This window comes from Mus musculus, chromosome 2 (assembly GCF_000001635.26).
Source record: "Mus musculus strain C57BL/6J chromosome 2, GRCm38.p6 C57BL/6J".
Classification (NCBI taxonomy): domain Eukaryota; kingdom Metazoa; phylum Chordata; class Mammalia; order Rodentia; family Muridae; genus Mus; species Mus musculus.
The window spans coordinates 163,993,562-164,019,709 of NC_000068.7; the positions used below are offsets into that span (position 1 = coordinate 163,993,562).

Consider the following 26,148-nt stretch of genomic DNA (forward strand, 5'->3'; position numbering starts at 1 on the left):
ACACAATGCACTCTTAATCTCATTCAAGTTAAAAGTTGTTGTACTTGGTTCAGGACTGATGTGGTCTGCATCTAAAGAACAAATGTCTGTACAAAAGACTTGAAAATGACCTTTATACCCTAGAAAGTCTGTGTATACACACCCAATCTGAAGTAGACAGCCACTCCATAGTCCCAGCTACCATATAGAAATGTAGACAGCAGTTTTCTGTCCATAGAAATCTGATTTGTATGGTTCTGAGTTCTATAAGAAAGCAGGCTGAGCAAGGCAGCATCTCTCCTCCATGGCCTCTGCATCCGTTCCTACCTCCAGGTTCCTGCCCTGTTTGAGTTCTTGTCCTGACTTCTTTGGTAATGAATAATTTGGCCGTGTAAGTCAAATAAACCCTTTCCTCCCCAGCATCACAGCAATAGAAACCCTAGCTAAGACAGCAGCTAACTCAAAGTGTTTATTCATTCTGGAACAGTACATTGGGAGGATGGGGAGTTATATAAATGAACTGGGGTGCTGATAATGGGTAAGGACAGAGCTCTGATTGTCTCGCCCAGGGAACTATTAAGTCGGAGCCATCAGCGATGGGTTTCAAAGCAGCGGACACAGAATGACATTGAAAAGATCATTTGGTACTTGATGGGGGCAGGGCTGGAGAGTCAAGCGGTGAATTTGAAGTCTGTCATTAAGCTAAGTGAGGGTAAAAGGAGAAATGACAAAGGCCTATTACTTTGTTCTTTCTCTAAAAACTGTAAGCTTCAAGACGCAAGTCTTGCTGTACTCCCCAGCACTCTGAAAATTGCCACACGGAATTTGTGGGAAATGAACGAAGGCGTGGTGGTGGAGGTATTTTGAAGGGCTAGACTTAAGGGTCAACAGGCTTGAGTGAAGTAGTAATAAAATTTAGGTAACACTGAAAGCCGTTTGGGGATCCCAGGGTTCTGTCTCTGACGATTTCCCTTTGAAGGATACTTGGGGACCAGGGAATCTCAACGAAGAACTGATGTACACTGGTTTTTTTGTTTTGTTTTTCTGTTTTTATTAAGACCTTGGAAATGTTCTGTTCCTGGTACTTCATGAAGCGTCCTTGGTCTAGGAAAAGAACAGTAAGTACCTTTTAGGACTGAAAGGTGAACTAACTGAAAATGGAGGGCTGTCTGTTCTCCTTTAGTTACAAGCATTCCCTTAACGCACAGCTAAAAGCACTGCTAGGCTCTCCGACCCCGTGAGAATTATTTTCAGGGTTGGGTAGGAACAGACGATCCTAGGCTCAACCAAGACCGCTCCAAGCTTCCGAACCCTGCCCTCCCGGAGCCCGCCCTGTTCTCACACATCCCAGCCCTGGGGCGGCCACCTCGGCCCCGCCCTCTCTTCTTCCTCCTTTTCCTGCTCCCCCGCCCCACTTCCTTTCCCTGCGTCCGCCCCCTCCTCGCTCCCACCCAGGCTCTGCGTCCTCCCACGACCGCTCCCTCTTGGTCCTCCCTGACATCCCCTCCTCCTGGCTATCACCGCCCTTTTCAGGAGGACGGAGCAACCCCGTGCCTCATTCACCCAATGAGGAATCGACTCAGGGTGGGGCGGGACTTGGGCTAGAGCGGAAGTGGTGGCCAGAGCGGAAGTGCAGCTGCCGCCGCCGCCACCGCCGCCGCCGATTCCGGAGCCGGGTAGCCGCCGCCGCCACCGCCGCCACTGCCCCTACGGTCGCTGCCACCGCCGCTGCCGCCAGCCCCGCCTGAGGAGTGAGCCCGGGAAGGACGCAGTCGCTGCCCTCTGATCTTCCCGGAAGCGCCTTTGCTCCCTCCAGTCCTCCGCGGTGAGTGCGGCGTGGCTCCCAGGGGCCCCAGCCCAAAGCCCCTTGTCGGGCTGCGGCCAGGCTCACTGTCGCCGCCAGGCTTACTGCCGCCCCTCCCCGCTTCCGGCCAGGCCTGCGCCTCCGCGGGAAGCCCGGGCTTCTCTCTCGGCGCGCCGTACGGGGTGCGGCCAGGCCTGCGCGGCTGGGGACCGCTGGGCCGCAGGCTCCCCCCCTCCGGCACCATCTCTGCTCGGCGCCGCCCCTGCCTGCTCCCTTCGGGCCCCGAGCCATCCTTCTGGGCCTGTCAACCTCTCTCATTCTTTGTGGCTTTCAAAAATTGAAATGTTAGTCGAAGGCGGGCGAGTTCCCGAGCCGCGACGCCCCTGCCGCACTCCCCTGGATGAGTAAGGGTTTAACCTTGGCGACAGCTGGGGCGAATCCCTCTCCCACTTTGCAGTAAAGCTGTTTCATCATCGCTGGTGTGGGAAACCCAGCTGGACCCGAGATTCCCTGACAGCAGGGTTGAGGTTTGAATTAAGAAATGGATTTATCTGAACCTTTCACTGACTCAAACCGGATTCCCAATGGGGTGGGGGAAGATCAGGCTGAGAATTGAGTCTTTTCTCTTGATATTTGTCGTCTTTTACTGCCAGAATCTCGTGTGTCCATGCCCCAAATTCATCCATACACTTTTTTGTGGCATATATATATATATATGTGTGTGTGTGTGTGTGTGTGTATATGTTATATATTGTTTGAAATTTGTCTAGTAACCTCAGTGTTTGAGGAAGGAGTAGGCAAGATGTGGACCCTTTTTTGCAAGATGAGCGCATCTGGGTCTGTTGCAAATGGAGAACATGCGTGCATCGAGGATTCCAAAGGTGGCAGCGTTGGTGAGAATTTGCCAACCTCTGTAAAAATGCATGGCTCATGTCCTTGCCTTCAGTACATTTTCTCTGGTGAGACTAGATAGCACTGGACTCTTGATTTTACTTGCCTGGTGTGGGAGGTGGAATCTGGCAAGATGTTACAAATCTCTAAAATCCCGGGAGCCGGTGCAGAAAGGTGTAGCGCTTAAGAGAATATGAAAATTACATTTCTCACTGTATCTCAGGTGTTCCTGTGAAACCATACAGACACACAGTTTATGGGACTGAACACGTGCTTACTCAGCATCTCACATCTAGCTGCTGGAAATTTATACGAATATTACTGGGATCTTGGTGGATTTCTCTTGACTGCCTCCAGTGCAATCCATTTCTTTGGGTTGCCCGAGTCTTTTTAAAATTTTTTTATTTTATTTTAAGATCTATGTCCTTAGCATTATATAGCCGGCAGATACTGGTTTGTTTGTTTGTTTGTTTTGTTTGTTTGTTTGTTTTTTTCATCCCCACCCAAGTTAGAATTTTAAGCATGACCTTAGAAATGAAAGGCTGGAAATTCAGTACTAAATGCTAAATTATTTTCTTAGCCTCTGCCTTCTAACTATAAGAAACCATTCACCCATCTTACAGATGAAGTCTTTATAAGAAATGAGGTGATTTGGCCTAAACCTCACACCTACTTACAGACTGAATATTCTCTTTCATCGGTGGCAAGTATTTGTGGACTGTCAGCCCCTGGAGTATGGCTCCTACCCTGTTATCTTCCATTTCCCATCATGCAGTGCTTGGGTTATATTGAAGCCATTTTAGAGCTGGAGCTGTCTGGATCAGGGAGGCAGCCTGTGTGGAAACCAGGCCGAGCACACTCCCTTGATGCTCGGTCCCTAGGCAGAGTCCCCAGAGATTTGGGCTGCTGCAAAAAGTGCATTTTCCCCATTTGGCTGTGGATCCAAAAACAGCTCTGGTTAGGTGACTTTGATTCAGTTCTTCCCTCGATTGTTTTCTGGCTGTGATCTTCCTTCAGGAGTTAATTCATCTCAGCTTCTGAGCCTCCCTGTCTCACCGTTGTCTGAGACCTTCTGTAAACTGTGTTAAGTACAAGCTTTTGGTTTTGTTGTATTTAAATCCCTGACTTCAGTGTTTTCTTTCTCCCTTTCTGATAAGGTGCAGTCTTATTTTTTACACTTGCTATGACAGATGATATGAATGTTCCATGGAGAATATCTAGTAACTCTCATCTGGACTCAACAAATGACAACTGTTTCCCTCTTCCCACCTCTTTTGTTGTGTAGCCCAGCCTAGGCTCAGACTCACTGCCCCAGTCTTCTCCCTTCTGCCTCTTGGATGCTGAACTTACAGGTGTGCACCTCCGTGCTGGGCTAGTAATACAGCTTTTGATGTGTGCTGGCAGAAAATGGAATTAAACTTCTGGGATACAGATATTCTTAATACAAATAAGGTTAATAAACAAATTGAACACGAATGGATATACCCCTGTGTGACGTTTAAGTATATGTATGTATTGTGGAATGCTTAAATAGCCTATCTCAGACTTGGTCTTTTTTTATGGTGAAAATAAAGTCGATTCTTCTAGCCAGCTAAGAAATACAGAACAATGTTATGTATAATCAGGGTGAAGTGCATAGCACGACTGAACTGGCAGCTCCTTTGTAACTGTAACTTACATCCATTGATCCGCCTTTATCTTGTTTCTTACTGTTCACATACATGAGTTCACACTCTGATTAGGTATAGCATATGTGCCTGTAGCATAGAAACATACAGAAGCTACCCGTGTGACTAGTCATTAGCTAGCGGGCTATCCTCAGGTACTAGCCCGTGATCACACTACTCACCACTGGTAGTACTTGGTGTGTGCTACACTTCCTGTAAGCGCTGCAAGCCTCGGTTCAGTCTGCAGCCAATGAGAGGTAAGTGCTGTTGGCTTCATCCTACAGGTGAGGAAACTGAGGTGCAGAGATGAGAATTTTTACAAAGATAACATCTATGTAACACAGACTTACATGCTGAAATCAGGAGTTACACCCAGGTCATTTGACTCTGGGTAATGATAGATTTAATTGTGGTTGAACATGTATTCCATGACCACAGTTACTTGTACAAGCACCATATTAATGTGCTCAGATTCCAGTTTTAGCTGTTCTCAAAGTATACAGTGCCATTTATTTGCAGGGTGATATTACTGGTATGTATCAGATGAAAGCTGCTAAAAAGGCCAGTTTTTCTAGCATTTGCTTTATACTAGGGAGAAAGTCCATCAGAAAACTGCAGACTATATTTTAGCATAACCATTTGTGGTTGCTAGCCATACTACTATATAGTATTTTAGGTTAGATTTTGTATGGGAGATAATTCCCTCTGTAAGTAGAGAAGTTACTGCGTCCTGAGAGAACTCGGCTCCTGCTTTGTCAGCGGCATCAGGCAAAAGCAGGCGTGTGAGGGAGGGGCTCTAGGAGCGGTGACTTCATTGTAAGTTGGTGTTTAGATCCTTGGTTGGCTTTAATATCAGCCCTTGGGGGCAGAAGCTGGCTGATCCTTGGGGGACAGCCTTCATTCTTCATAGTTCCAGCAGAGACAGAGCTATAGAGTGAGACGCTGACTCAAAAACAAGCAAACAAAAAACAAAACAAAACACTTGGTTTATACGTTACTTAAGGAGATAAGAATTCAGACGAGTTAGGGGCCAGGAGCATATAGTTACATAATGACTTTAACTTTAGATCTATCTTCACCACAGGAATAGGATTTTAGTAGATCTGCATTTCATAACAAGAGACACTTGGAGCTGGACTCTGAAGAGTTTTTTTCTAAGGAGAATGTTAAAGGAAGAGATGGATTTGAAGTGCTTTTCTATTCTGTGATATGTCTATTAAAAACAACTCGGCGGCTGCTTTCGAGAGGCCGTTATGTTTCTAGTGCTTGTAGCGAGATGAAAGTGATCAGTGGCCTCACAGAAACACGCTATTCTGGCAGGTTGTAGGTAGACTTTTACTTCAAGTTCTGCCCAGTTCTTGGTTATGTAAGTTTCCTGTTCTGCTTGTTTATTTAATTGTTTTCCTTAAAGGCTCAGCTAGAAGAATTATTTCTGAATGGCCTTGACACAGAGATGAATAGCCAAATTAAAGTAGATCTGAGCCTGGTCTGTCATTGTCCTCATGGGAAGAGCCTTAAATTAAAGCTTATCTGAAAGTTTGACGAGTGTTTGTATGCTATATAACTTTACATGATTCTTCACAACAATTAACAGTAGTACTTTAAGTATTGGGAGTCATGGCTGATCTTAAAAAGATTGCTACATTGGGAAAAGAATTAATGTTGAGGGGCTGGTGAAATAGCTTAGCTGGTAAAGGTGCTTGCCCCCAAACCTGATATTTCAGCTTCAATTCCCACATAGTGAAGGAGAGAACCAACTCCCTCAATTGTCTTCTGACTTCCATGTGCACCCAAAAATATGTCAACTTTTTAAAATTAATGCTGTGGGAATAGGAGATAGCTTTGTGGTAAAACACTTACTATGCAAGCATAAGGACCCGTGTTTTCTCTCCAGCAATCACGTGGGAAAGCCAGATGATGTGTGCATATCTCAGCTCAGTTCTGGGATGTGCAGAGAGAACGTCTAGAGTGCTGCGGGTGGTCTCTGTGAGAGGTCTGTCTCAATAAAAACAACCCAAGGACAGTACTGAGGAATGACACCTGTGGTCTGAGTGTGCGCTCACTCTTGTATGTCTCTTGAGATGGATCCCAGGTATCTTAACCAATATAAATTCCTAAATGTGTTGCCCATTTCAGTAGACCATAAATGTTGATAGTATTGTTACTTAGCCTTTTTAGTTGGGTTTTGTATGGGTACTCGATACATTTGGTATGGAAGATATTATTTGAAAGTATTTTAGGGACTTGTTGGAATCCACTGTGAGTCTAAGAATGAGAGCCTAGCCTCGTCCTGAGCTGAGCTGAGGTAATGCTCTGGGAAGTCCAGCTGCATGTGATGGCGCATGTCTTCTAACCCCAGTATTCAAGAGGCTGAGGTGGGAGAAGTGCTGAGGGTTTGAGGCTAGGCTAGGCTGCATAATGCTAGTCAACTGATCATAGAGCAAGACCAACAGGAACCAAAAAGAGTAGTCTAAGATAGACTATATCTATGGTTTGTGTTCTATAGCTCCAACGTAGCCTACCTGCATTTGTCCACATAGGAAATAACAGCTTGTTCACTTTTTAAAAATTCATCAGTGGGGGCTGGAGAGATGGCTCAGCAGTTAAGAGCATTAGCTGCTCTTCCAGAGGTCCTGAGCCAACAACCACATGGTGGCTCACAGCAATCTGTAATGGGATCCAGTGTACTCACATACATTAAAAAAATAGATAAATAAAGATTCATCGGTGACCACGTGGCTTGAAATTCAGTGTGGAGGGCATAAGTTACACTTTGGGGTCCAAAGGATACTAGTATGGATTCCTAACTTAAGCTTGCTGCCCACTGTAGGTGCCAATAAAGGTGTTAACAGTAAACCCCAAGAGTCACATTCTAAAGATAAGCATAAGTAATTAACATGTACTGGTTTTTTTTTTCAGTTCAGTAAAGAGAACAGGATAGATTTAAAAGAAATGAGATGCATATTAATGTGTTTCTTACTCATTGCCCCTTGTTAGCTTTGTGAAATTTGTCAGTGCTGTTAATTGAGTGCTTACAGACTTCTAAACAATGGTATCACACATTAGAAGTACTCTTTATAAATGATTGGGTAGTTAGAGTAGCATGGCTATAGATGATTTAACACTTTAAAATTATTTTGGCAACAAGAAGTACTGTTTATTGTCACTGATTCCCACAGGTAACCTTAGAAGCAGAGATACTGACTAGGAACAGTAATTTACTTCAAAATGTCACCATGTTTGCTTCTGTGTGCTTTCAAATCTAGTTAAATGGAGGTAGATACTTATTTTTAAACAGTTGTAATTTATAAATGACTACTAAAGGCTAAAGAGTTTCTGAGTTCTTATGTGTAAGTCAACTGCTTGAACACAGTGCAAAGTTGTACTGGTGTCACACTGCAGTCTCCTTATAAGGAGATCCCCTCCCCATGGATGTGTGCTCTTTACTGGATCATAAGATGACTTAACCAGTAGCTACACTCCTGAAGCAAAATGAATCCCCACAGCTGTCTACTGCCAATAGCTAGGGGTGGGTGGGACGTCTCAAATGTTGCTCCACTCCATTTTGTGCAGGGAACCCCGGCTGAGTCTTGAGTGCAAAAGCAGCAGCCACACGATGTCAGGAAGACAGCCTTTCACGGCACTTCTGTCCTCTGGCTCAGACATCCTGAGGGCTGTCCACAGTCTTCCCTGAGCTTCGGGGATGTGTCCTGGGCAGGCAGTAGGGACTTCACTTTCAGTGCTTCTACCAGTTAGAGTCTTTGCATCAACCACTCACTGCCCAAAAGCATCTCTGACTAAGGTTGAGATGAATACTAATATAAGCCTAGAAATTTAAAAGGTGGCTCGACAACATGTTTGTTTAATAAAACAACAGTAGTAGATTCCCCCAGGTCCTAGAACCTCTTTAGCGATGGGCTTTGATTAGGTTTCTAATCCCCGGCATGAATTCCTTCCTTCAGAGTGGGCCTCGCCTCTCCTCTCCCAAGTCGGTGTTGTGTTGTAGTTTCTGTGCTGTGGTAGCGTGAATACAGGACAGAAGTGATCCAGACGGGGAGAAGGTTTATTCACTCACAGCTTATTTTCATATTGTCCCCTTCCTCCGTTAGGATCTCCTCCTCTCCCACTCATGGGCCCTTTTTAAGCTTTCTGACCTCTACAGGCACTTAAAAACACAATCCAAAACTTCAGAACTAAGATCTAGGCCTGGATTACCTCACTTAGAATAATAGTATTGTCTAGTTTCATCCATCTTCATGTGAGTTCCTTACAACAGAATGAAATTCATTTCAAGTATATTTGTTCAATAGATGGACACCTGGGCTGGCTCGTTCTCAGGTTTTATAACCACAGCACTAGTGAATATGCAGGTGGAGGTGGCTCTGTAGTAAGATGGGCTGGGTTGAGTGGCTGCATTATAATCTGTTCATAGGGCCAGTCTCCTTATGAATCAGAATTCACATATGTCTTTGGATTGATCACGTAGAGCCGGCAGATCAATTTATTGTGGTGCATGTTATTTGTTCACACATCGGGCATAATTAGTAATGATGCTCGTACACTGGTGTGAGAGATGGGAGCTGGGCGTGCTTGAAATCCCAGCAATCGGGAATAGGAGGTAGGAGGATCAGGAGTTCAATTTGGGTTATATGAGGCCGGCTCAAAACAACATGGAGTTCCACAACTGCTGTGAAAGAAGGAGAGGATTTTGGTTTTTCTTTACAAGTTAGTGTTTGCTGGACATAGAACTGTTGTGTTTCAGATGTGCGGTTTCTGCTTCCAGCAAGAGTCTGTACCTGCTGGATGAGACTGGAGTTCTACGAGACTACATTTTGTGTGTGGAATGGCACACAGTCATTTTTAGAGTAGGTGTTTTTCAGTGAGTAGTTTTCTTTGAGAGCCAGGAGTGCTTCACTTGTTCAGGATAACACCCACCAACCAACTGGTCCCACTGGCTTGCATCAGGAGGTAGGCAGCTTGGCATGCTTTCCCTCATCAGCTCTGATCTGCGGTGTGGGGCTGGGGATGCTCTGACTGGAATGTGCATCAGGGAGGGTGGTCATCCTGCACTCATCCAGTCACACTTGGGAGCCTAGGTTCCTGTCTACCACTATAGCTTATTTCTCTCTTACCATCGCACAGAAGGCACTAGGACACCTACCTTTTATTTGTTTGTTTGTTTGTTTGTTTAAGATTTTTTTGTCTTTTTTACATGTGTGTGAGACCAAAGGCATCGGGTCCTCTGGGGTTGAACTAACAGGCAGGATTGTGAGCTCCAGAGATGGTTGGTTCTTTAGAGCAGTGCATGCTTGTAACTGCTGAGCACTCCCCGTGGTCCCAGAGCACACAGCCCTTAACCTGTCCCCTCTAAGTGTAGTTGGTGCTCTTCCAAAGAGACTTGGTATAGCTTTAATATGTGCTGCCTTCTTGCATTCCCACACAAGTGTTGGGGGGTCGGGTGGTGCAGCGGGGTACACTGCTGGTAGTTCTTTTCCGCTCCTTCAAGTGAGTAATCCAAAGAATTCATGGACATACTGGTCATTTGTGCAGTTGTTTCAGCGTTGGGTAGTGAGCATTTCCTAAGGTGAAGTGCCTTGAGAATTGCTTGCCTATGAGCCTTTACTCTGAGCACTCTCTGAGCATTTGGTGTGTGTTGTCTTATCTGACTGATGTCTATGCCTACTTTTAACACTGCAGAAACAGGTGGTTATAACGTGGGGTGGGGGGGTATTGCTTAATTGCATTGTATTGGTTTCCTGTTGGTACTGTGTAAGTCTTTGCTGGAAAGAGCGCCATGTGTTCTATAATTTGAGGCTCTTCCATGTAGTAGAACAAGTTACTGTGCTCCAGCTTATTCTTCTCACAGTTGAAAGTGTTCTTTTCCTTGGAAATGCATAGTTCATGATTCTAAACGCTAAAGTTACCATTTTCTTTCTTTTTTTTTTTTTTACTTTCTCTTTTATTTATTTGCATTCCAAATGTTGCCCCCTTCCCTGTCCCCCCTTCCCCATGGTCTTCACCCCATCACTTCTCCCCTTTGCTTCTGAGAGGGTACTCTCCCACCCACCTACTCCCACCTCACCCTGCTAGCATCTCCCTTTCCCACTGAGGCCAGAGAAGGCATCCAAAAGGACATACATAGTCTATACTCATTGATGAGTGGATATTAGCCAAACAATTCAGAATACCCATGATACAACTCACAGACCAAATGACGCTTAACAAGAAGGAAGGTCCAAGTGTGGTTACATCAATCCCACTTACAAAAGGGAACAAAATAGTCTTGGGAGGCAGAGGGAAGGGGGAACAGGATCAGGTATGGCAGGGGAGACAGGAAAGAAGCCCAAAGGGCCAGGAAAATGAATAGAAATATGCAGCAGTGTGGGGAGGGACCTCTAGCGAGTCCCAGGCAGCAGGGATGTGAGAGGCTCCCAGAACCCACTGGGGATGTCCTTGGCAGAAATGGCAACAGTGGGGAGATGGATCCAGAAGAGACCACCTCCATTAGATAGATATGGCCCCTATTTGAGACATGGGCCACCTACCCATCCATCTTTAAAATTTTTGTCCCAGAATTGTTCTTGTCTAAAGGAAATGAAGGGACAAAAATGGAGCAGGAACTGAAGGAAAGGCCACCCAGAAACTGGCCCGACTTGGGAGCTTCCCATGCACAGGTACCAAACCCAACACCATTACAGTGTCCTGTACGTGGGACAGGGGCCTCGCTTGGCCGTCTGTGCTCTGGGGCTCCACCAGCAGGGGACTGAGACAGATGCAGATACTTAGAGCCAACCATTGCAACCCCATAGGAAGAACAACAGTATCAGCTAACCCAGACACCTCAGAGCTTTGAGAGACTAAACCGCTGACTAAACCAAAGAGCATGCATGGGCTGGCCTCTGGCCTGTGGCCCCTGCTACATATAGAGAGGACTGCCTTGTAAAGTTATCATTTTCAACTTTTCTTAATTTGGAATAAAATTTTACAAGAATATATAGACTATATAGATGAGTGGTAGTGATCTTGTGTTTGCTGGGCTACTCTGAAATGACTTCTCCAAATGTTGACTGAGCTCTGCCTGGAAAATTAGGAGGTGGGGTTGACTTTACATTGCTTGGTTGAGTTAGCATTTGTAGTTGCTTTTAGGATTGTATTGTGAAATATTCTTGTGACCCCAGCACTAGAGAGATGAACAGTAGGGTGGAAGAGTTCCAGGCTACCCTGGGGTTACATGGTGAGAGCCTGTCTCAAAACACCAACAAAGGCGCAAACGTAACCCACTGGTAAAGCACTTACCTGGTGTGCCAAATCTCTGGTGGACTCCCCAGTACAGCTTCTTCCTCAGAGAAGATTATAGAGTTGGGGGCCTTGCTTGAAGAGTTTAGGAACCAGTGTCTAATCCCCTGGAGCTAGAGTTCAAGGCAGTTGTGAGCTCTGGATATGGGTAGCCAACCTGGGCCTTGAAAGAGCAGCAAGTCTGCCAAGCCATTTGCTCTCCCACCTCCACCACTCCCCCTCGGCCCCCTGGCTGATTTTCTTTTTTGTTTTTGTTTTCTTCAGAGCAGAGGACTTGCTTGCTAGGCAAGTACTCTACCACTGAGCTAAATCCCCAACCCCAACCCCCCCCCCCCAGTCTGCTGGCTGATTTCTAAAAAGCTTTTTTATTATGAGACAAAATAGTGTGTTCCTCTGGTGCTCATCACAGGCTGTGTTCTTACAATGATTGTAGAAAGTAAACTCACACATACACATCTCAGCACTGGGGAGTGCACATGAGGATTTAGAGGTCCAGGCCCTGGGCCTCATCTGATCTGGTGTGTGTTGTGATCCAAACATGGGCTAGGATGATTTTAGAAGTAGTGGATTGTCAGATTTGTTTGTAATTTGAGCAGTTAGGAAGATTCCAGACCAGCCTGGACTACATAATGAGTGAGACCTTGACTCCCAAATAGAAAGGTCAACATTAACAATAAGGATTATAATTAGGATCCCGAGATAACCCTCCTACCCTACCCTCGCCCGTTTGTATTGATGTCTAATCATGTCTGTATGCTCTTTAGGAACATGTTAGGAATACTGTGTGTCCCTTTGTGCATAGCCCTGTACATCTTAATCGTCTTTCCTGTGCAACCTTCTTTTGGAGTCCTGTCATTTTTACTGTCTTGTCTCTCTCTCTCTCTCTCTGTCTCTGTCTCTGTCTCTCTCCCACCCCCACCCCCAACCATCCCTCTACGGTTAGATATTTGAATTGTTTCCAGCACTTCACTAAGCATTTATTAGCAAATGTCTCCCAGCTCTGTGGCTTGCTGCTTCCAGTGGCTTAGAACAATCAGATTGACAGCCATCATTACCATGTGGGTGCGCTTGAGAACTCTTGTTCTCAGACATGGCAGTGCCAGACTAGACTGTGGCCTCAGAGGAGTTCCTCTGCCCTGGTAAAAAGCAAATAGGCTGTTTCTTATTCCAAGTCTCAGAAAGAAAAGCATGCTGTTCTGTTAAATTGCCTACAAACACCAGGAAAATCTGATTGGCAACTGCTAAAATGTCACAATTAACATGTATGTTCATTTTGAACTCACTTAGAAAATGAGTCTCATGTTAACATATAACTACTTCCTGTGCAAAGATCAGTCTAGACTCGCTTCTCCTTCCTGGTTTTTTGTTCATTGTTCTGATACTGAGGATTGAACCCGAGGCGTTGCGCATACAAAACAGGTGCTCTTTCGGTGAGCTAACATTTTTTGAAATTGCATATTTTTTAAGAAGCTGTCACTTTGGGTTAAAATAATAAGATATAGGCACTTGGGGAGAGCTAATGGTCTTCAGATTGTGTGGTGTGTATTTTTAAGAAAGATTTTATCGGGGGCAGGAATTTGCAAGGGTGGGGAAGGGGGCTGCATTTGGGATGTAATGTGAGTAGAAAAATAAATTATAAGAAGGAAGATAGATAGATAGATAGATAGATAGATAGATAGATAGATAGATAGATAGATAGAGGATGGATCGATCCCGGGGCACAGCCTATGGAGAATCCTTTGCCCGGCCAGTGGGAGTGAAAGATCTTGAGTGGCCAGAACAACCAAAGTGTTACAACTCTCTGAGGGGAAGCTGGAGCTAGGCAGGCTCAGGCTGCCGGGCCACCTCTGCAGCCACTGCTGCCCTGGAGTTAGTGGCAAGCGGGGAAACACAGCTAGCAGCCATGAGCCAAACAGGACTGAACAGGAAGTGGCTGTGGGCAAGCACATGCACTGAGCTATTTGAGCTGGGTCAAGGTTCAGCGACAAAAGCTTGAGGAGAGAAAACTCTGCCTAGGAGTGTTACAGCTCGCTAAGACAGGCACTCTCAGGCGGTTCATGCAAGAGTGTTACAGCTCGCTAAGACAGGCACTCTCAGGCGGTTCGTGCAAGAGTGTTACAGCTCGCTAAGACAGGCACTCTCAGGCGGTTCATGCAAGAGTGTTACAGCTCGCTAAGACAGGCACTCTCAGGCGGTTCATGCAAGAGTGTTACAGCTCGCTAAGACAGGCACTCTCAGGCGGTTCATGCAAGAGTGTTACAGCTCGCTAAGACAGGCACTCTCAGGCGGTTCATGCAAGAGTGTTACAGCTCGCTAAGACAGGCGCTCTCAGGCGGTTCATGCAAGAGTGTTACAGCTCGCTAAGACAGGCACTCTCAGGCGGTTCATGCAAGAGTGTTACAGCTCGCTAAGACAGGCGCTCTCAGGTGGTTCATGCAAGAGTGTTACAGCTCGCTAAGACAGGCACTCTCAGGCGGTTCGTGCCCTCTATTCCCTATGGAGAGGACATCTGGGGTTGGGTGGGATCTAGGGGCAGATGTTTTCTATTGGCTTGGTATGAAATGTTAGGGATGCCTCATCTGCATGTGGAAGGACTTCAGGTATTGTCCCTAAGTGACTGATTTTCACAGTCCTTTCACTGGGGTGTTGAGGTCATGTGTTCCAGGACAGGCACCTGGCTGGGAGTAGGTTTAAATGCCTACCGTCCTCAATTATGAGAATTGCTGGAGGTTCCTGAATCTGCTCTACCTTACCATTTTTTCTGTCTGGTCCACTGTCCCACAGATGGATGGATGGGTGGATACCAGATAGATTAACTGATTGATTGATTTTATGACTGTGTTTTTTAATGCCCTGTTCCTGGTGGTCACAGCTACTCTGCTGAGGGAGATGCTGTTGTCTGCATTTGTGAACTGAAAATCTTTAGTTTAATGGGATCTTTTCTGTGTGGTGGCAGATTGTGCTTTGACACATGGTGCTGTTGCCTTTCTGTGTTCTTTGTTCTCCCAGTCGTGCCTGTTCAGAAACTTAACAGATGCATATTTGAGCAGTTTGTGGCATTATGTCTGAATCCTTCCTTTGAGAGTAATGTGTGGGAAACTAAGTGGTAGAGCTTTCTCCACTACCATAGACCAGCGTAAAGAAGCCCTAGACTTAGGGTGCAGGTTTGTGTGGATTCAGAGTCCTGGATTGCAGATAGCTCTAGGCAGGTGGATACAGTTTACATAGGCATGAAGTGAAATATCCAGGAGAATATTGTAGATGAAGAGACCTGCATGTTTGAGTGAGGTATGAACAGGGCATGTGGGAATGTGTACCTAAGAACCTCACAGGCTGAAGGACTTTGAAAGCAACCCAGTAGGGTTTCTTAAGTGATACGCTAGTCCAAGGGGACCCTTGAGGTTATTGGGTATGGCTAACGTGGCAGTGAGTCTGTGGGGTACGGGAGTCTGTGGGGTCTGAGGAGTAGGAGCTTAGGATTCTTGAGGAAGGAGAAAATACTGCCAAGTTTGGAGGGTAGGGCCCGGATCTGTTTTACCATCTCATTTAGGAGCTCTTTGTGCATACCAGGCAATGTGCAGGAGACTGGGAGAGACTGGAAATAGAATACAAAATTTGGTTGATTCATTATAACCTTAGAAACAGAACAAAACAAAGTCCAGGGCTGTTACACAATGCTAGAGTGTAATATACATGAGGCTCTGAGTTCGAAGCCAGCCTGGATTACAGACTGAGTTCCAGGACAGCCGTGGCTATACAGAGAACCCTGTATAGAGAAAAAGAAGAAGAAGAAGAAAAAGAAAGATACCACAACCAAAGGCAAGCTAAATGAACAGTTTTAAATATCCGAAATATTGTGGTTTCAAAAGGTGGCACTAGTCACATTTTCTAGTGAATAGCCACATGTAGCTGGTGGCTGTGGTGTAGGGATCATGTGAGGAAGAGCTATTGCCTAGTGAGTGAGTCAAGACAGAAAGTGGATTTGTATGCAGACAGCCATTTTTACAGCAGCACGTGTGAGAGGGTTTGGTGTTTGTTGCTGTTCTCATGATCTAGGAAGACGCCATGGAAACAATCAGAGGATGGTTTTGATAGTTGAGACGTGAGGTAGCTCAAGATGGTGACCTGAAGTGCAGGTTGGGTGTTAGGTAGGCGAAGAAAGAGGGACTGTTTCATTTTTCCTTGTCTGTGCCTTCCTCCAAACTAGTAGATGTTGTGTAACCCATTTCCTGTTGAAATTGGCCCGGCTGCTCCAAATCCATGCTATGTAAGTCTTGAGTTATGTAAGTAAGCATCAGGGCCTTTAGTTAGTGTTTTCTTGTGTGTGTGTGTGTGTGTGTGTGTGTGTGTGTGTGTGTGTCTGCGCACAATTGAAAGTTTTAGAAAATACCCGTTTTCTTTTTAAAGACATACATTTATGTCTGCAGTAACATGATGGTTTTTAATCTTCAAGAACTCTGACAGTGTCAAAGAATCTTAAAATAGTTATTTTGGATTTGTTTATTTATTTTGATTTTTTTGAGACAGGGTTTCTCTGTGTAGCTCTGGCTGACCTGGAGCTTACTCTAGACCAGGCTGGCCTTGGAACTCACAGAGATCCACCTGCCTCTGCCTCCCAAGTGCTGGGATGGATTTATTTCTTTTTATGTATATAGGGGTGTGTGTGTGTGTGTGTGTGTGTGTGTGTATGTATGCATGCATGTGTATGATTATGTGTATGCATGCGTGTGAGTGAGTGTGTGTGTACGTGTGTGTACGCGCGAACGTGTATGCTTGTTGCTCACAGAAGCCAAAAGAGGGCATTGCATCATTGAAGCTAGAATTCTGGGTGGTTGTAAGCTGCTACAAGCATGAAGGGATTTGAACCCAAGTCCTCTTGAAAGAGCAGCTCTTCCCTGCTGAGTCAACTCTCCAGCCCCTGGCACTTCTCTTTGATGCTGCATGTCTAGTGTGGCATAGTCCCTCAGGAACTTGTTCTGTAGAAAGTCACCATTGGTGGGCTGCGCATAAGAATGCATGGACTTGTAGGTGACAGCTCTAAGAGAAAGGCCTAGGGTTTTCACTGGTTTTTGCCTGGGAGAACTGTCATTTCTGCTGACATTTCTTCTAGCCAGAATGCTTGCTGTTTGACTCTTAGCTGCTGTGGGATGCTGTGAAGTAGACAGTGAGAAGGGTCTTCTGTATTGGCAGGGTGTAGAGCTAAGGTTACTTTAAAAAAGAAAAAGCATCATGTATGTATTGTTATGTGTACTGTATTATATGTCCACACATTTATCTGTGTACCACATACACTCTGCAGCCAGAAGTGGGGTGAAAGTGGTCAGACCCCCTGGAACCAGCGCTATGAACTGCCCTGTAGGTTTTTGGAATTAAATGCAGGTCCTTTGGATTAGCGGGCAGCATAAACTTCAAAAAAAGTTATTAGGTGGCTGTCAACATGGCTTAGCAAGAAAAGGAGATTGGAGCCAAACTTGATGACCCAAGTTCAATCCCTGGAACCCACGTGGTGCAGGGAGAGAGCCAGCTCCCACAGTTATCCTCCTTTCCCCACACGTGTCCATGCATGCACTCTCCCATGGGCGTGTACACACAAATGAATGTTTAAAATACACAGAAAGTGTTTTAAAAGCACTTTCTGTGTATTGGGGAGGGGGATAGGATAGTGGAACAAAGAAGCTCTAGAAGAAGCAGGCAAGTTTAAAGGCCTTGTATTAAATAATAAAGCGTGAAAACTTCTATATAACGTTTAAAGCTGTAGGCCTTTTGCTGAGGCAGTCTCCAGCAGCCCATCTAACTTAGCCTGACTTCCAGCCTGCCCCAGCCAGGTGACTAGCGGTTTACCTCTCTGCTCTGCTCTGCTCTGCTCTGTCAGTGTCCTTTCCCTGCTGCCTTCAGCTCCTTCAGCCTGTCTCCCCTGCGGCACTCTCTCTGCCCAGAAGGTCCACCCTTGTACTTCCTGCCCCAGTGGTGAGACAACTCCAGATCGCCTCTTTGGTTGCCTAAGCCATTGAGGGTTGTTACAAATAGGAAGCTGGTGATGAGCTGTAGCAATGACAATACCAAAATTCTGCCATCACCAGAATTAACAATTTAAAATACATACCTTAATACAATATGGAAAAGGTCACTCCAACAGTCTTGACTTCCACTGTGTTCTACATGCTGGGCTCTTCTGGGTTCATTGTTTTCTTTCTTTTAATCTTCATGTTTTCTAAGAAGGTAGAAGGGTTTTTGGGATATGCCTACCATGTAGGATGGTTGATAACAGCTGACCAAAATGAGTTTTAAAGCCTTGGCCCAGTCTTGGCTCTGTAGACATTCAGTATATGATTCACATTCTTGATTGCATTGTAAGAGTGTTGGAAACCTGACATTTGCGTTCTCTGTGCTCTTGCTGTTGTAGAAAATGACCATGGATAAGAGTGAGCTGGTACAGAAAGCCAAACTGGCTGAGCAGGCTGAGCGCTATGATGACATGGCTGCAGCTATGAAGGCCGTAACAGAGCAGGGACACGAACTCTCCAATGAAGAGAGGAATCTACTCTCTGTTGCCTACAAGAACGTGGTAGGTGCCCGCCGCTCTTCCTGGCGTGTCATCTCCAGCATCGAACAGAAAACCGAGAGGAATGAGAAGAAGCAGCAGATGGGCAAAGAGTACCGTGAGAAGATCGAGGCGGAGCTGCAGGACATCTGCAACGATGTGCTGGTGAGGGCGGCGCTCCTGCTTTACACAGCATCTCTAGGCATAGCGAGCGGTCCAGATGCAGGCTCTCAGACAGCTTAGGGGAGAGAGAGAGGAGGTGCTCTGCTGGACTCAAGCTAAGAGCCACCTGTCACTTGTTCTAAAGCATGTAACTTGGGTTTTGTCACCGTTTCTTGATCAGTTCATCTTCTCTGGGGTGTTTTCCTTCCCTCAAAAAGACCTACAGCAAACAGGAACATTGCATAAACTTTCCTCCATTTTTCTTTAGAAATTGAAGTCAAATAAAGAGGCTATTTAGAAAGATGCGGCCTCCAGCGGACAGTTCTGGTTTCAGTAGTGATTCATCTCTGGAAAGGAAGGGATTTAAAGGCCTTCAGCCTTTTCTTGGCCATGCCCTCACAAAGTGTAGAAATCTGATGTTGAAGCTTAGGCATGCCTGTCAAGTGCAGTGTAGCTTTGAAAGCCAAGTCAGAGGTGGTATGGGCTTCTCCTGTGGGTTAGGTACACTGCAGTCAGGTGGTGGATCCTTCTAGCTACATTGGGGGTTGGTTGGGAGGGATACCTACCCTAAAACACCTCATGATTATATTCTTTCCCTCATATCTGGAGCCCACTAGCCCACTAGGAAATTTTATTTTCTACGTGAAAGCAGGTGAAAGGTAACTGAGGCTGCTTTAAAGAGAAAGGGACGTCTTTCCTGCAGTCTGTCTGTCTCTCTAAAGTACTTCCCTTGACGCTTCTTTTGAAAACCAGTATAAAGCTTGTCGGCTCTAAGGCCATGCTCTTCCCTCAACCCACAGGAGTTCTATCCCTGTCTGTCTACACAGTACTTACAAACAACTCCTGCCTCTCGAATACTCTGATAACGATTAAATGAAGTCCCTGATAGCTGGACTTTGCCTTGAGCCTCTCTCTTTATCAGCTTCTTGGTGTAAGATAAGTTTCATGGTTAAACATGTTGCCTCTTGGTTGTTTGGGGGTTTGTTAATGGTGCACTAATTCCTGAATGTTAGGTGCATCTGGTATTCAGATGAAGTATGGCATGCATTCAAAGGCAAGAGAGTTCCATAATCCCTGAAATGTAGACCAGCTTTTCAGAGCATCTGAAGGAATGTGAAGAAGAGCATGGTACTCACTGCCTCTTAACCAGCTTTTCAGGATGCCACATTCTAAAACAACTCTTCGAAAATAATTCTCTGTATACGAAGCTTGGACTCCTTCAGAACTACTTTTGTTGTAAGCATAAATGTTTAAAGGAATTTGTTACTAATAGTTCTAGACTGAGTGCTACTGCTTATCAAGCAATGTGTTAAGCACTAGATATAAGTTACCTTGCTGTCCTTACAACTGCCTTAGACGGTGGTCATCCTGGTCCCCTTCCCCATTGTACAGCCAAGGAATCTGAGGCTTGGGGTCCCAAGGCCATCTCTCCAGGGTCACGTGGACACAGATAGTAAGCATCAGAAGAAGGCTTTCCTCCCAGGTCAGATGAAGTTTAAGCTTAGTTCTTGGCTGGTTGGTTCCGCTGCTGCTGCTGCTTTTTCTTTGCAGAATGGAAAGGCCCCACACACTCACAGTTACAGAAGCAGCACAAGTGTCAGGGGGGTTGTTTTGTTTTTAAGAGATAGACAGAAGAGTTGCAAAGTAAAAGTCACTGCCAGGCATTGTTAGTATTAGTCCTCCAAGGCTTTGCCCATGTTTTGTGTGCATGCCCCCACACTTCAAGATTAAAATGAGGTCTTCTTGTAGTCTTTTCCATTTGGATTTGGTTAGCAGTGTAGTTCTGGGCCATCTTTTTTCCATCGCATTCCACTGTAGTGGCTACAGTGTAAGGAGCCCTGTGGTGATCTGAGGGGCCTGGAACTACAGGCCCCTGCTCATAGAACTTGGCCAGATGGGATTTAGCAGCTTGAATGAAAATTGGTTGGGTTTTTTTGGGGTGGGGGAGTGGGTTGATTTGGTTAGTTGGGTTTGGGGGAGAGTGTTTTTTGGTGTTTTTTGGTTTTAGTCTTCAGAAAAATCAGTGGTAGTAATACATATCTTAAGCTCAAATGTAATTTTAACGTCTCACAAGCAATTCAAAATTCTTAATGTCACTTTTTAGGAGCTGTTGGACAAATATCTCATTCTCAATGCCACCCAGGCAGAAAGCAAAGTGTTCTACTTAAAAATGAAAGGAGACTACTTTAGGTATCTTTCTGAAGTTGCATCCGGAGAAAATAAACAAAGTAAGTAACATTTGAAGAAACAGCCAGTGCAATAGCTGATACTTCACGGTGAAACCTGGGTTTTCTTTACTGTAGACACTAAGTTCGAAGTAATGAGACACAATATTGTCATGTATGGGGTCACGGGGTTAATAAATCTCTAATGGATAGACATGAAGGGTGTTAGAAGTTTGGTATGTAATGTGTTTGGCAGACTCTTATCTGGGAACTGATACTTCCTTTTTGTAGGTACAACTATAGAACAATAATTCCCCTTGGCTATGATTTTGTTTTACCCACCTTTACTTACTGCATCTGTAGACCGAAATCTAAATGGAAAATTCCAGAGATAAAGGAGTCTAAATTTTGCCCAAAGTAACCCTGTGTGTGCTAGTCACCTAGTCATCACCTAGTTGCCATATTGGCTACTTGATTGACTACTTGAGTATGGCACTCTTTGTGTTCAAGTGACTTGATGGTTTCTAAAGTGCAGATTGCATTACAGTACACTGTTAAAACTGTTCTGTTGGTTTCCTGTGTTAATTTATCTGAGCATGTGTGCGAGGCTTCAGTACTGTCTAGTTTCAGCATCCGCAAATGAGGGAGACCTGTTTGAGACCACCATAAGGGAGAATCTATCTTTCAGCAATTGTAGCTGTTTTATTCAGTGTTCACTGTGTGCTAAGTAATTGGGCTTAAATTATCCTCTTAGCACTTGGAATTTAGGTGAGGTTTTCCAATAAAAGGAAGCAGACCTGGCAGTTAGGCCTTTCACTTGCTCCAGGCCACATGCAAGTGGGTTGAGAATTTGAATTTGTTTATGCCAATCTTAAAGCCCATCACTTTTTTTCACTAGATTATCCACATTTGTTCTTATGAAGGGATGTGTCTGTGTTTCTTGGCTGCTTTAACAGACTTTGTTATAACCGTCCGTTTTCTTCCAAAGCATTCAGAACAGTACTTAGCATAAACACTCAGCAGAGGTTTAGGCTGAGTGTTGAAGACATGAACCTTTGTTTTGATTGCTTGTTCGCTTTAGCCTCTTTACTAAAGTGTCTTGATAATGGATCCCGTGTGTGATGTGGCCTGTGGGAGACGCTAACAGTTTCATCTTCCTTCCAGCCACGGTGTCCAACTCCCAGCAGGCTTACCAAGAAGCATTTGAAATCAGCAAGAAAGAAATGCAGCCTACACACCCGATTCGCCTCGGCCTGGCGCTGAATTTCTCAGTCTTTTACTATGAGATTCTAAACTCTCCTGAAAAGGCCTGCAGCCTGGCCAAAACGGTGAGTAAGGAAAGACCCTTTGCTGTTCCAAGAACGTCCTTGTGCGTATGAGCAGTCCTCGCTGTCTTAGACATGTAAGCGTGCTCTAGGGGGCGGGGTTTAGGAGATGGGTGCAGACCTGCCACTTGGTCCTCGCTCGGGCTGTGCTGGCTGACGGCTGCTGTGCTTTGTTTGGGTCCTATTGGAGTCATTGGTAGAAGCTCCCAGGTAGAAAGTCGGAGTTCTCATCAGGCTTGGACATTGGGCGTTGTCATCTTTGTTCTAAGATAGGACTGACTCCATGAAAGAGGGAGCCCACACTTCGTTAGTGAGATGCTTTTTTCTGGTGAACACTGTTACTTGAAACTTGACTTTGGAAAGAGTGCCTGAAGTGGATTCTACACCGTGAGCCCCAGAAACAGATGAAGCTTAGTGAAGAGAGCTTTGCTCTTCTCCCTTGGACCTGTGTGTCCAGACCTTTTTAGTTTACACAAAAAACTTAAATGAATTTTTAGACTAAATGTGCTACAGTTAACAGTGACACTGTTAATTGGGGGGTTATCATTGCTGTTTGGTTGGTGTGTGTGTGTGTGTGTGTGTGAGATATGTCATACATTTGAAACAGGTGGCAGATAGTTGAGAGCAGAACAGTTCCGTCCTCTTACAGTGGGACAGATAGAGCTAAGACAGAGACTGTCGAGATCTTTGCTAAAAAGCCCTTTGTTTTAGGCATTTGATGAGGCGATTGCTGAGTTGGACACCCTGAATGAAGAGTCTTACAAAGACAGCACCCTGATCATGCAGCTGCTCAGGGACAATCTCACCGTAAGTAGACAGCTCCAGAGAGCGGGCACCTAACGAGTCCACCGCTATCCAAGGCTGCAGGCGGCTCTGTACTCTGTTAAGTACAGTACCTGTATCTTACTGCTGGACTTTATGCCTTGTCAGTCACCATTGTCTGTGGTAAGAGGGAATTTTGAATAGTTGAGTGAGGGACCTGGAAACATGGCTCAGTGGTTCTCAGCCTGTTCTTCCAGAGGAGCCACACCCTCACATTGCAGCCACAGCCACCTGGAACTTCAGGTCTAGGAGATGTAGTGCTCTCTTATGGCTTCCTAGGACATAGGCATGCAAAAGGCACACAGACAGACATGCACAACACCCATACATGGAAAACATTTTAGTTTTTTTCACAATGGTAATTAAGTGAGGTAAGCTATACTGGACCTCCTCTTGAAGAAAACTTGGAATGACCTTAACTTTATTACAGCTTTTTGTTTCTTTTTCTTTTGCAGCTGTGGACGTCAGAAAACCAGGGGGATGAAGGAGATGCTGGAGAGGGAGAGAACTAATGTCTGTTGTGCTCTGTGATCTGTTTGTGTCACTTTGTATCCTCCACATTATGTCCCTTTGTGCGATAAACAAAAACAAAAAATCGAATGTGGACTTTCGATTTTTCACAGCCTAAGCCTTGCAAAGATGGTCCCTGGGATGAACAGCTGGTATTTGTATCTAAAGCTCAGACTGGTCCCTTAATACCATGGTATTGTGAAGTCTTGATTTTGATCAACATTGACAAGGATTACTGTGTGTTTAATTTTTACAAACTGAACACTGTGATCATGGGGTTTTATAACTTAGCAGAACTCTTTCTGGTAGGAAAAATAGACCTGAATTATGTGTAACTTCTTGGAAAGTTTAATCTGATATCAAAATGGTCACTGAAATACAATTCTGTTGTAAAGCTGTACAGAAAGTTCTAGAGATTCTGTGGTGATGCTGGGACTTGGTGAGATGCTGACCACCGGCATCCTGAGTTTGGTAACTCACAGTAATTCTGCCTGTGGTTGAGGGCTTACCAACCCTTGATCATTCAGGGCTGTTGCCACTCAAAAGTTCATGACCACAAATATCTGCAGTGTCTTCTGAGGAAACTCAAAACCTGAAAGTGAACTTCTTTGGCCGATAATTGGGCTGTGTCACCACAATAAAAAAAGGTCCCGTGCTCATACCACCTGTGTGACTAAACCCTTTACTATAGCAGTGTGTTCCTGATTAGCAGCGTGTGAAAACAGGGCTGTTACCCCCTAGCTAAAGGAGAGGGGGAAGGAAGAGAGAAAGCAGTGTATCTTACAAATGGCCAGACCAGTTTTCTGGATGATTCTTTAAGAATAATGTGTTGAGGCGGCCTCTCGCCTGAGGAGCACTCATAGTCTTGGGGTTCTTCTAGCTTGGAGGGTGGAAGCTTTGAAATTTAACGTTCTTTCCGCCCTGTCCTTCTGACTGTTGACTTTTTTCCCTCTTTAAATTTACAGCTTTCTGCTTCCTTGGGTGGTTTTCTTTGGAAGCCTGTATTAGTCAGGACTGTATGGACAGGGCGGGGTGTTGAGCACAGGGTGAGCAAGCTTTGCTTTAAGGTGTTGAGAAAGAAGACCTTCCAGTGCCACCACCCTGCCTTCCTCCAGTTCTCAGCACAGTTGTTCTTCATAGTGTGACTCATCCAAAACAAACAAACAAACAAACAAAAGTATTTTGAAGTCTCCATGATTTCCCCCTATTGCACTCAGCCCTGACAATCTTGTTAGTGCCTGTCACCAGACCCTCCAGTGTACTCATCTAGCTTCGTGCTCAGACACGTCTCAACAAGACCTTAGAACACAGGGAAGTTGCATGGACACTACAGTCGAGACAACCAAGAACAGCCAGGCCTTCAGTCTCACAGTCTCACCCCTCTACCTTGACATTCCATGTAGCCGTAGACATAGTCCATCTGTTTGTCCATCTGCTGAAATATGAAAAGAATTCATGCACTGATTTAAACCAAAAAAAAAAAAAAAAAAAACCCACAAAAAAAATCTCTTCTTTCTAGCTGAACAAAAAAAAATGTGCAGTTAATACTTGGCGCTTGACAACGCAGTAGTGAGTGTGGAACCAAGCCTGTCTGTATATCTGGTAGCTCTTTGCTCTGGTTTTTTGTTTGTTTGTTTGTTTTGTTTTTTCCCTTACCAGTATTCTGCCTAATGTTTGCTTCTGTGGTGGTTCTATTTGCCTAGCAAGCACACCCGTGATTGTGAAAATAGTGTAGCAAAAAAGAAAAGAAACCCCAGTTACTGATGTGCTAGATCCGTGTATGTCTAAACATTCTAGTTTCACCTTACACAGAGTAATCAGGAAAATGTAAAAACTTAAAGTGAAATAAAACATTTTATCAGTTAGTTGCCTGTGGATTGATGTGTCACCGCCACCCCTCTCGTTCTCAGGACCATTCCCATCCCGTTTAATTTTGGCTTCTTCTTTAAAGAGTAAATAGTTTTTACTTCACCCCTTAGAACCAGCAGTAGAGATGTCTTAGGTGGCTGTCTCTGATAAGTTGGATGTGATCACTGCCGGCTTGAACCAGAGCAGCCATGATCGCCTGTGCAAGACCCTCCCTCGCCTTTCTTTTCGAGGGGGTGGGGCGTGTTCCGTAAGGTCACATGAGCACTTGGGCTGGACAGGCACAGACAGCACTGCTGGTGGTGTGACCATTAAAGGTGCAGGGGACCTGACAGTGATGCAGCTGCCTTAGAGCCCACTATGCTCCGTCCTGTCAGTAGCCCAGTAAAACTCAACTGGTTTGCCAAACTGGACGTGGGTGGAATCCTTTCTTCAGTCTCAGTATCATCCCTATCTGGAATGAACAGATGTGTCTTCATGTCTCCCTAGGAAAAGGCCTGTGATACTCCATTCACCAAACCAAAGATGAGCCTGGAAGAAGTAGGTAATAGCCCCACCTATAGGTGATAAGACATATAACTGAGCCAAGTGTCAGGGAAACCCCCAAGTGGCTGTTTGCCTCTGTAATAGGGTCTTCCAGGTAAGTGTTATACCCCCTCAAACAAGCAGCTGCTGGACAAGAAAGTATGTTACAGTCTCGGAAGGTATTTGTGGGTCAGGATTGTAAGCAGGCAGTAGTGTCAGTTGCAGTGGACCATGCTGTAGGTAAAAAGACATGCGGCTGAGGCCACGCCGCCAGTCCAGAATTCCCCTTCCTAAAGAAGGAATTCCAGTGGGAAGAATGGATGTTACCCGCTGTCTGTGTGTTAAGTGGGGGAAAGGGAGGGATGAGGTAGAGGACTGTTTTATACAACTGATGCACCTCGGATCTAAACATGTGGAACCCGCAGGAAGAGTTGCGAGTGCAGAGGAAGGGAAGGTCCATGGCTCAACACGCAGAGGTGGCCTTAGTAACAGCCCTGACAGGCAAGTGCTAATCAGGTTATTGTGCCTCTGAACAACTTGAATGGAGAAAGCCTAAGGCTTCATGGGCAAACCCAAAATATGTACCTGCTGCTAA

The 26,148-nt window shown here is 45.2% G+C and overlaps 1 protein-coding gene across 2 annotated transcripts; it reads left to right on the top strand.

Annotated features, from left to right (window-relative positions):
* Positions 1–1,635: 1,635 nt before the first annotated feature.
* Ywhab (tyrosine 3-monooxygenase/tryptophan 5-monooxygenase activation protein, beta polypeptide) lies at positions 1,636–25,027 on the top strand. Of its 2 annotated transcripts, none has more exons than NM_018753.6 (6): positions 1,636–1,804; positions 18,041–18,343; positions 20,445–20,568; positions 21,670–21,833; positions 22,542–22,637; positions 23,108–25,026. In NM_018753.6, exons 2-6 carry the CDS (start codon positions 18,044–18,046, stop codon positions 23,162–23,164), a joined length of 741 nt encoding a protein of 246 aa, NP_061223.2. In that variant the 5' UTR covers positions 1,636–1,804; positions 18,041–18,043; the 3' UTR covers positions 23,165–25,026. The 2 variants fall into 2 exon arrangements, with proteins under 2 accessions (NP_061223.2, XP_006499972.1); XM_006499909.2 differs by lacking the exon at positions 1,636–1,804 and adding an exon at positions 1,839–2,310 and having other exon boundaries at positions 23,108–25,027.
* The last annotated feature ends 1,121 nt before the right edge of the window (positions 25,028–26,148 follow it).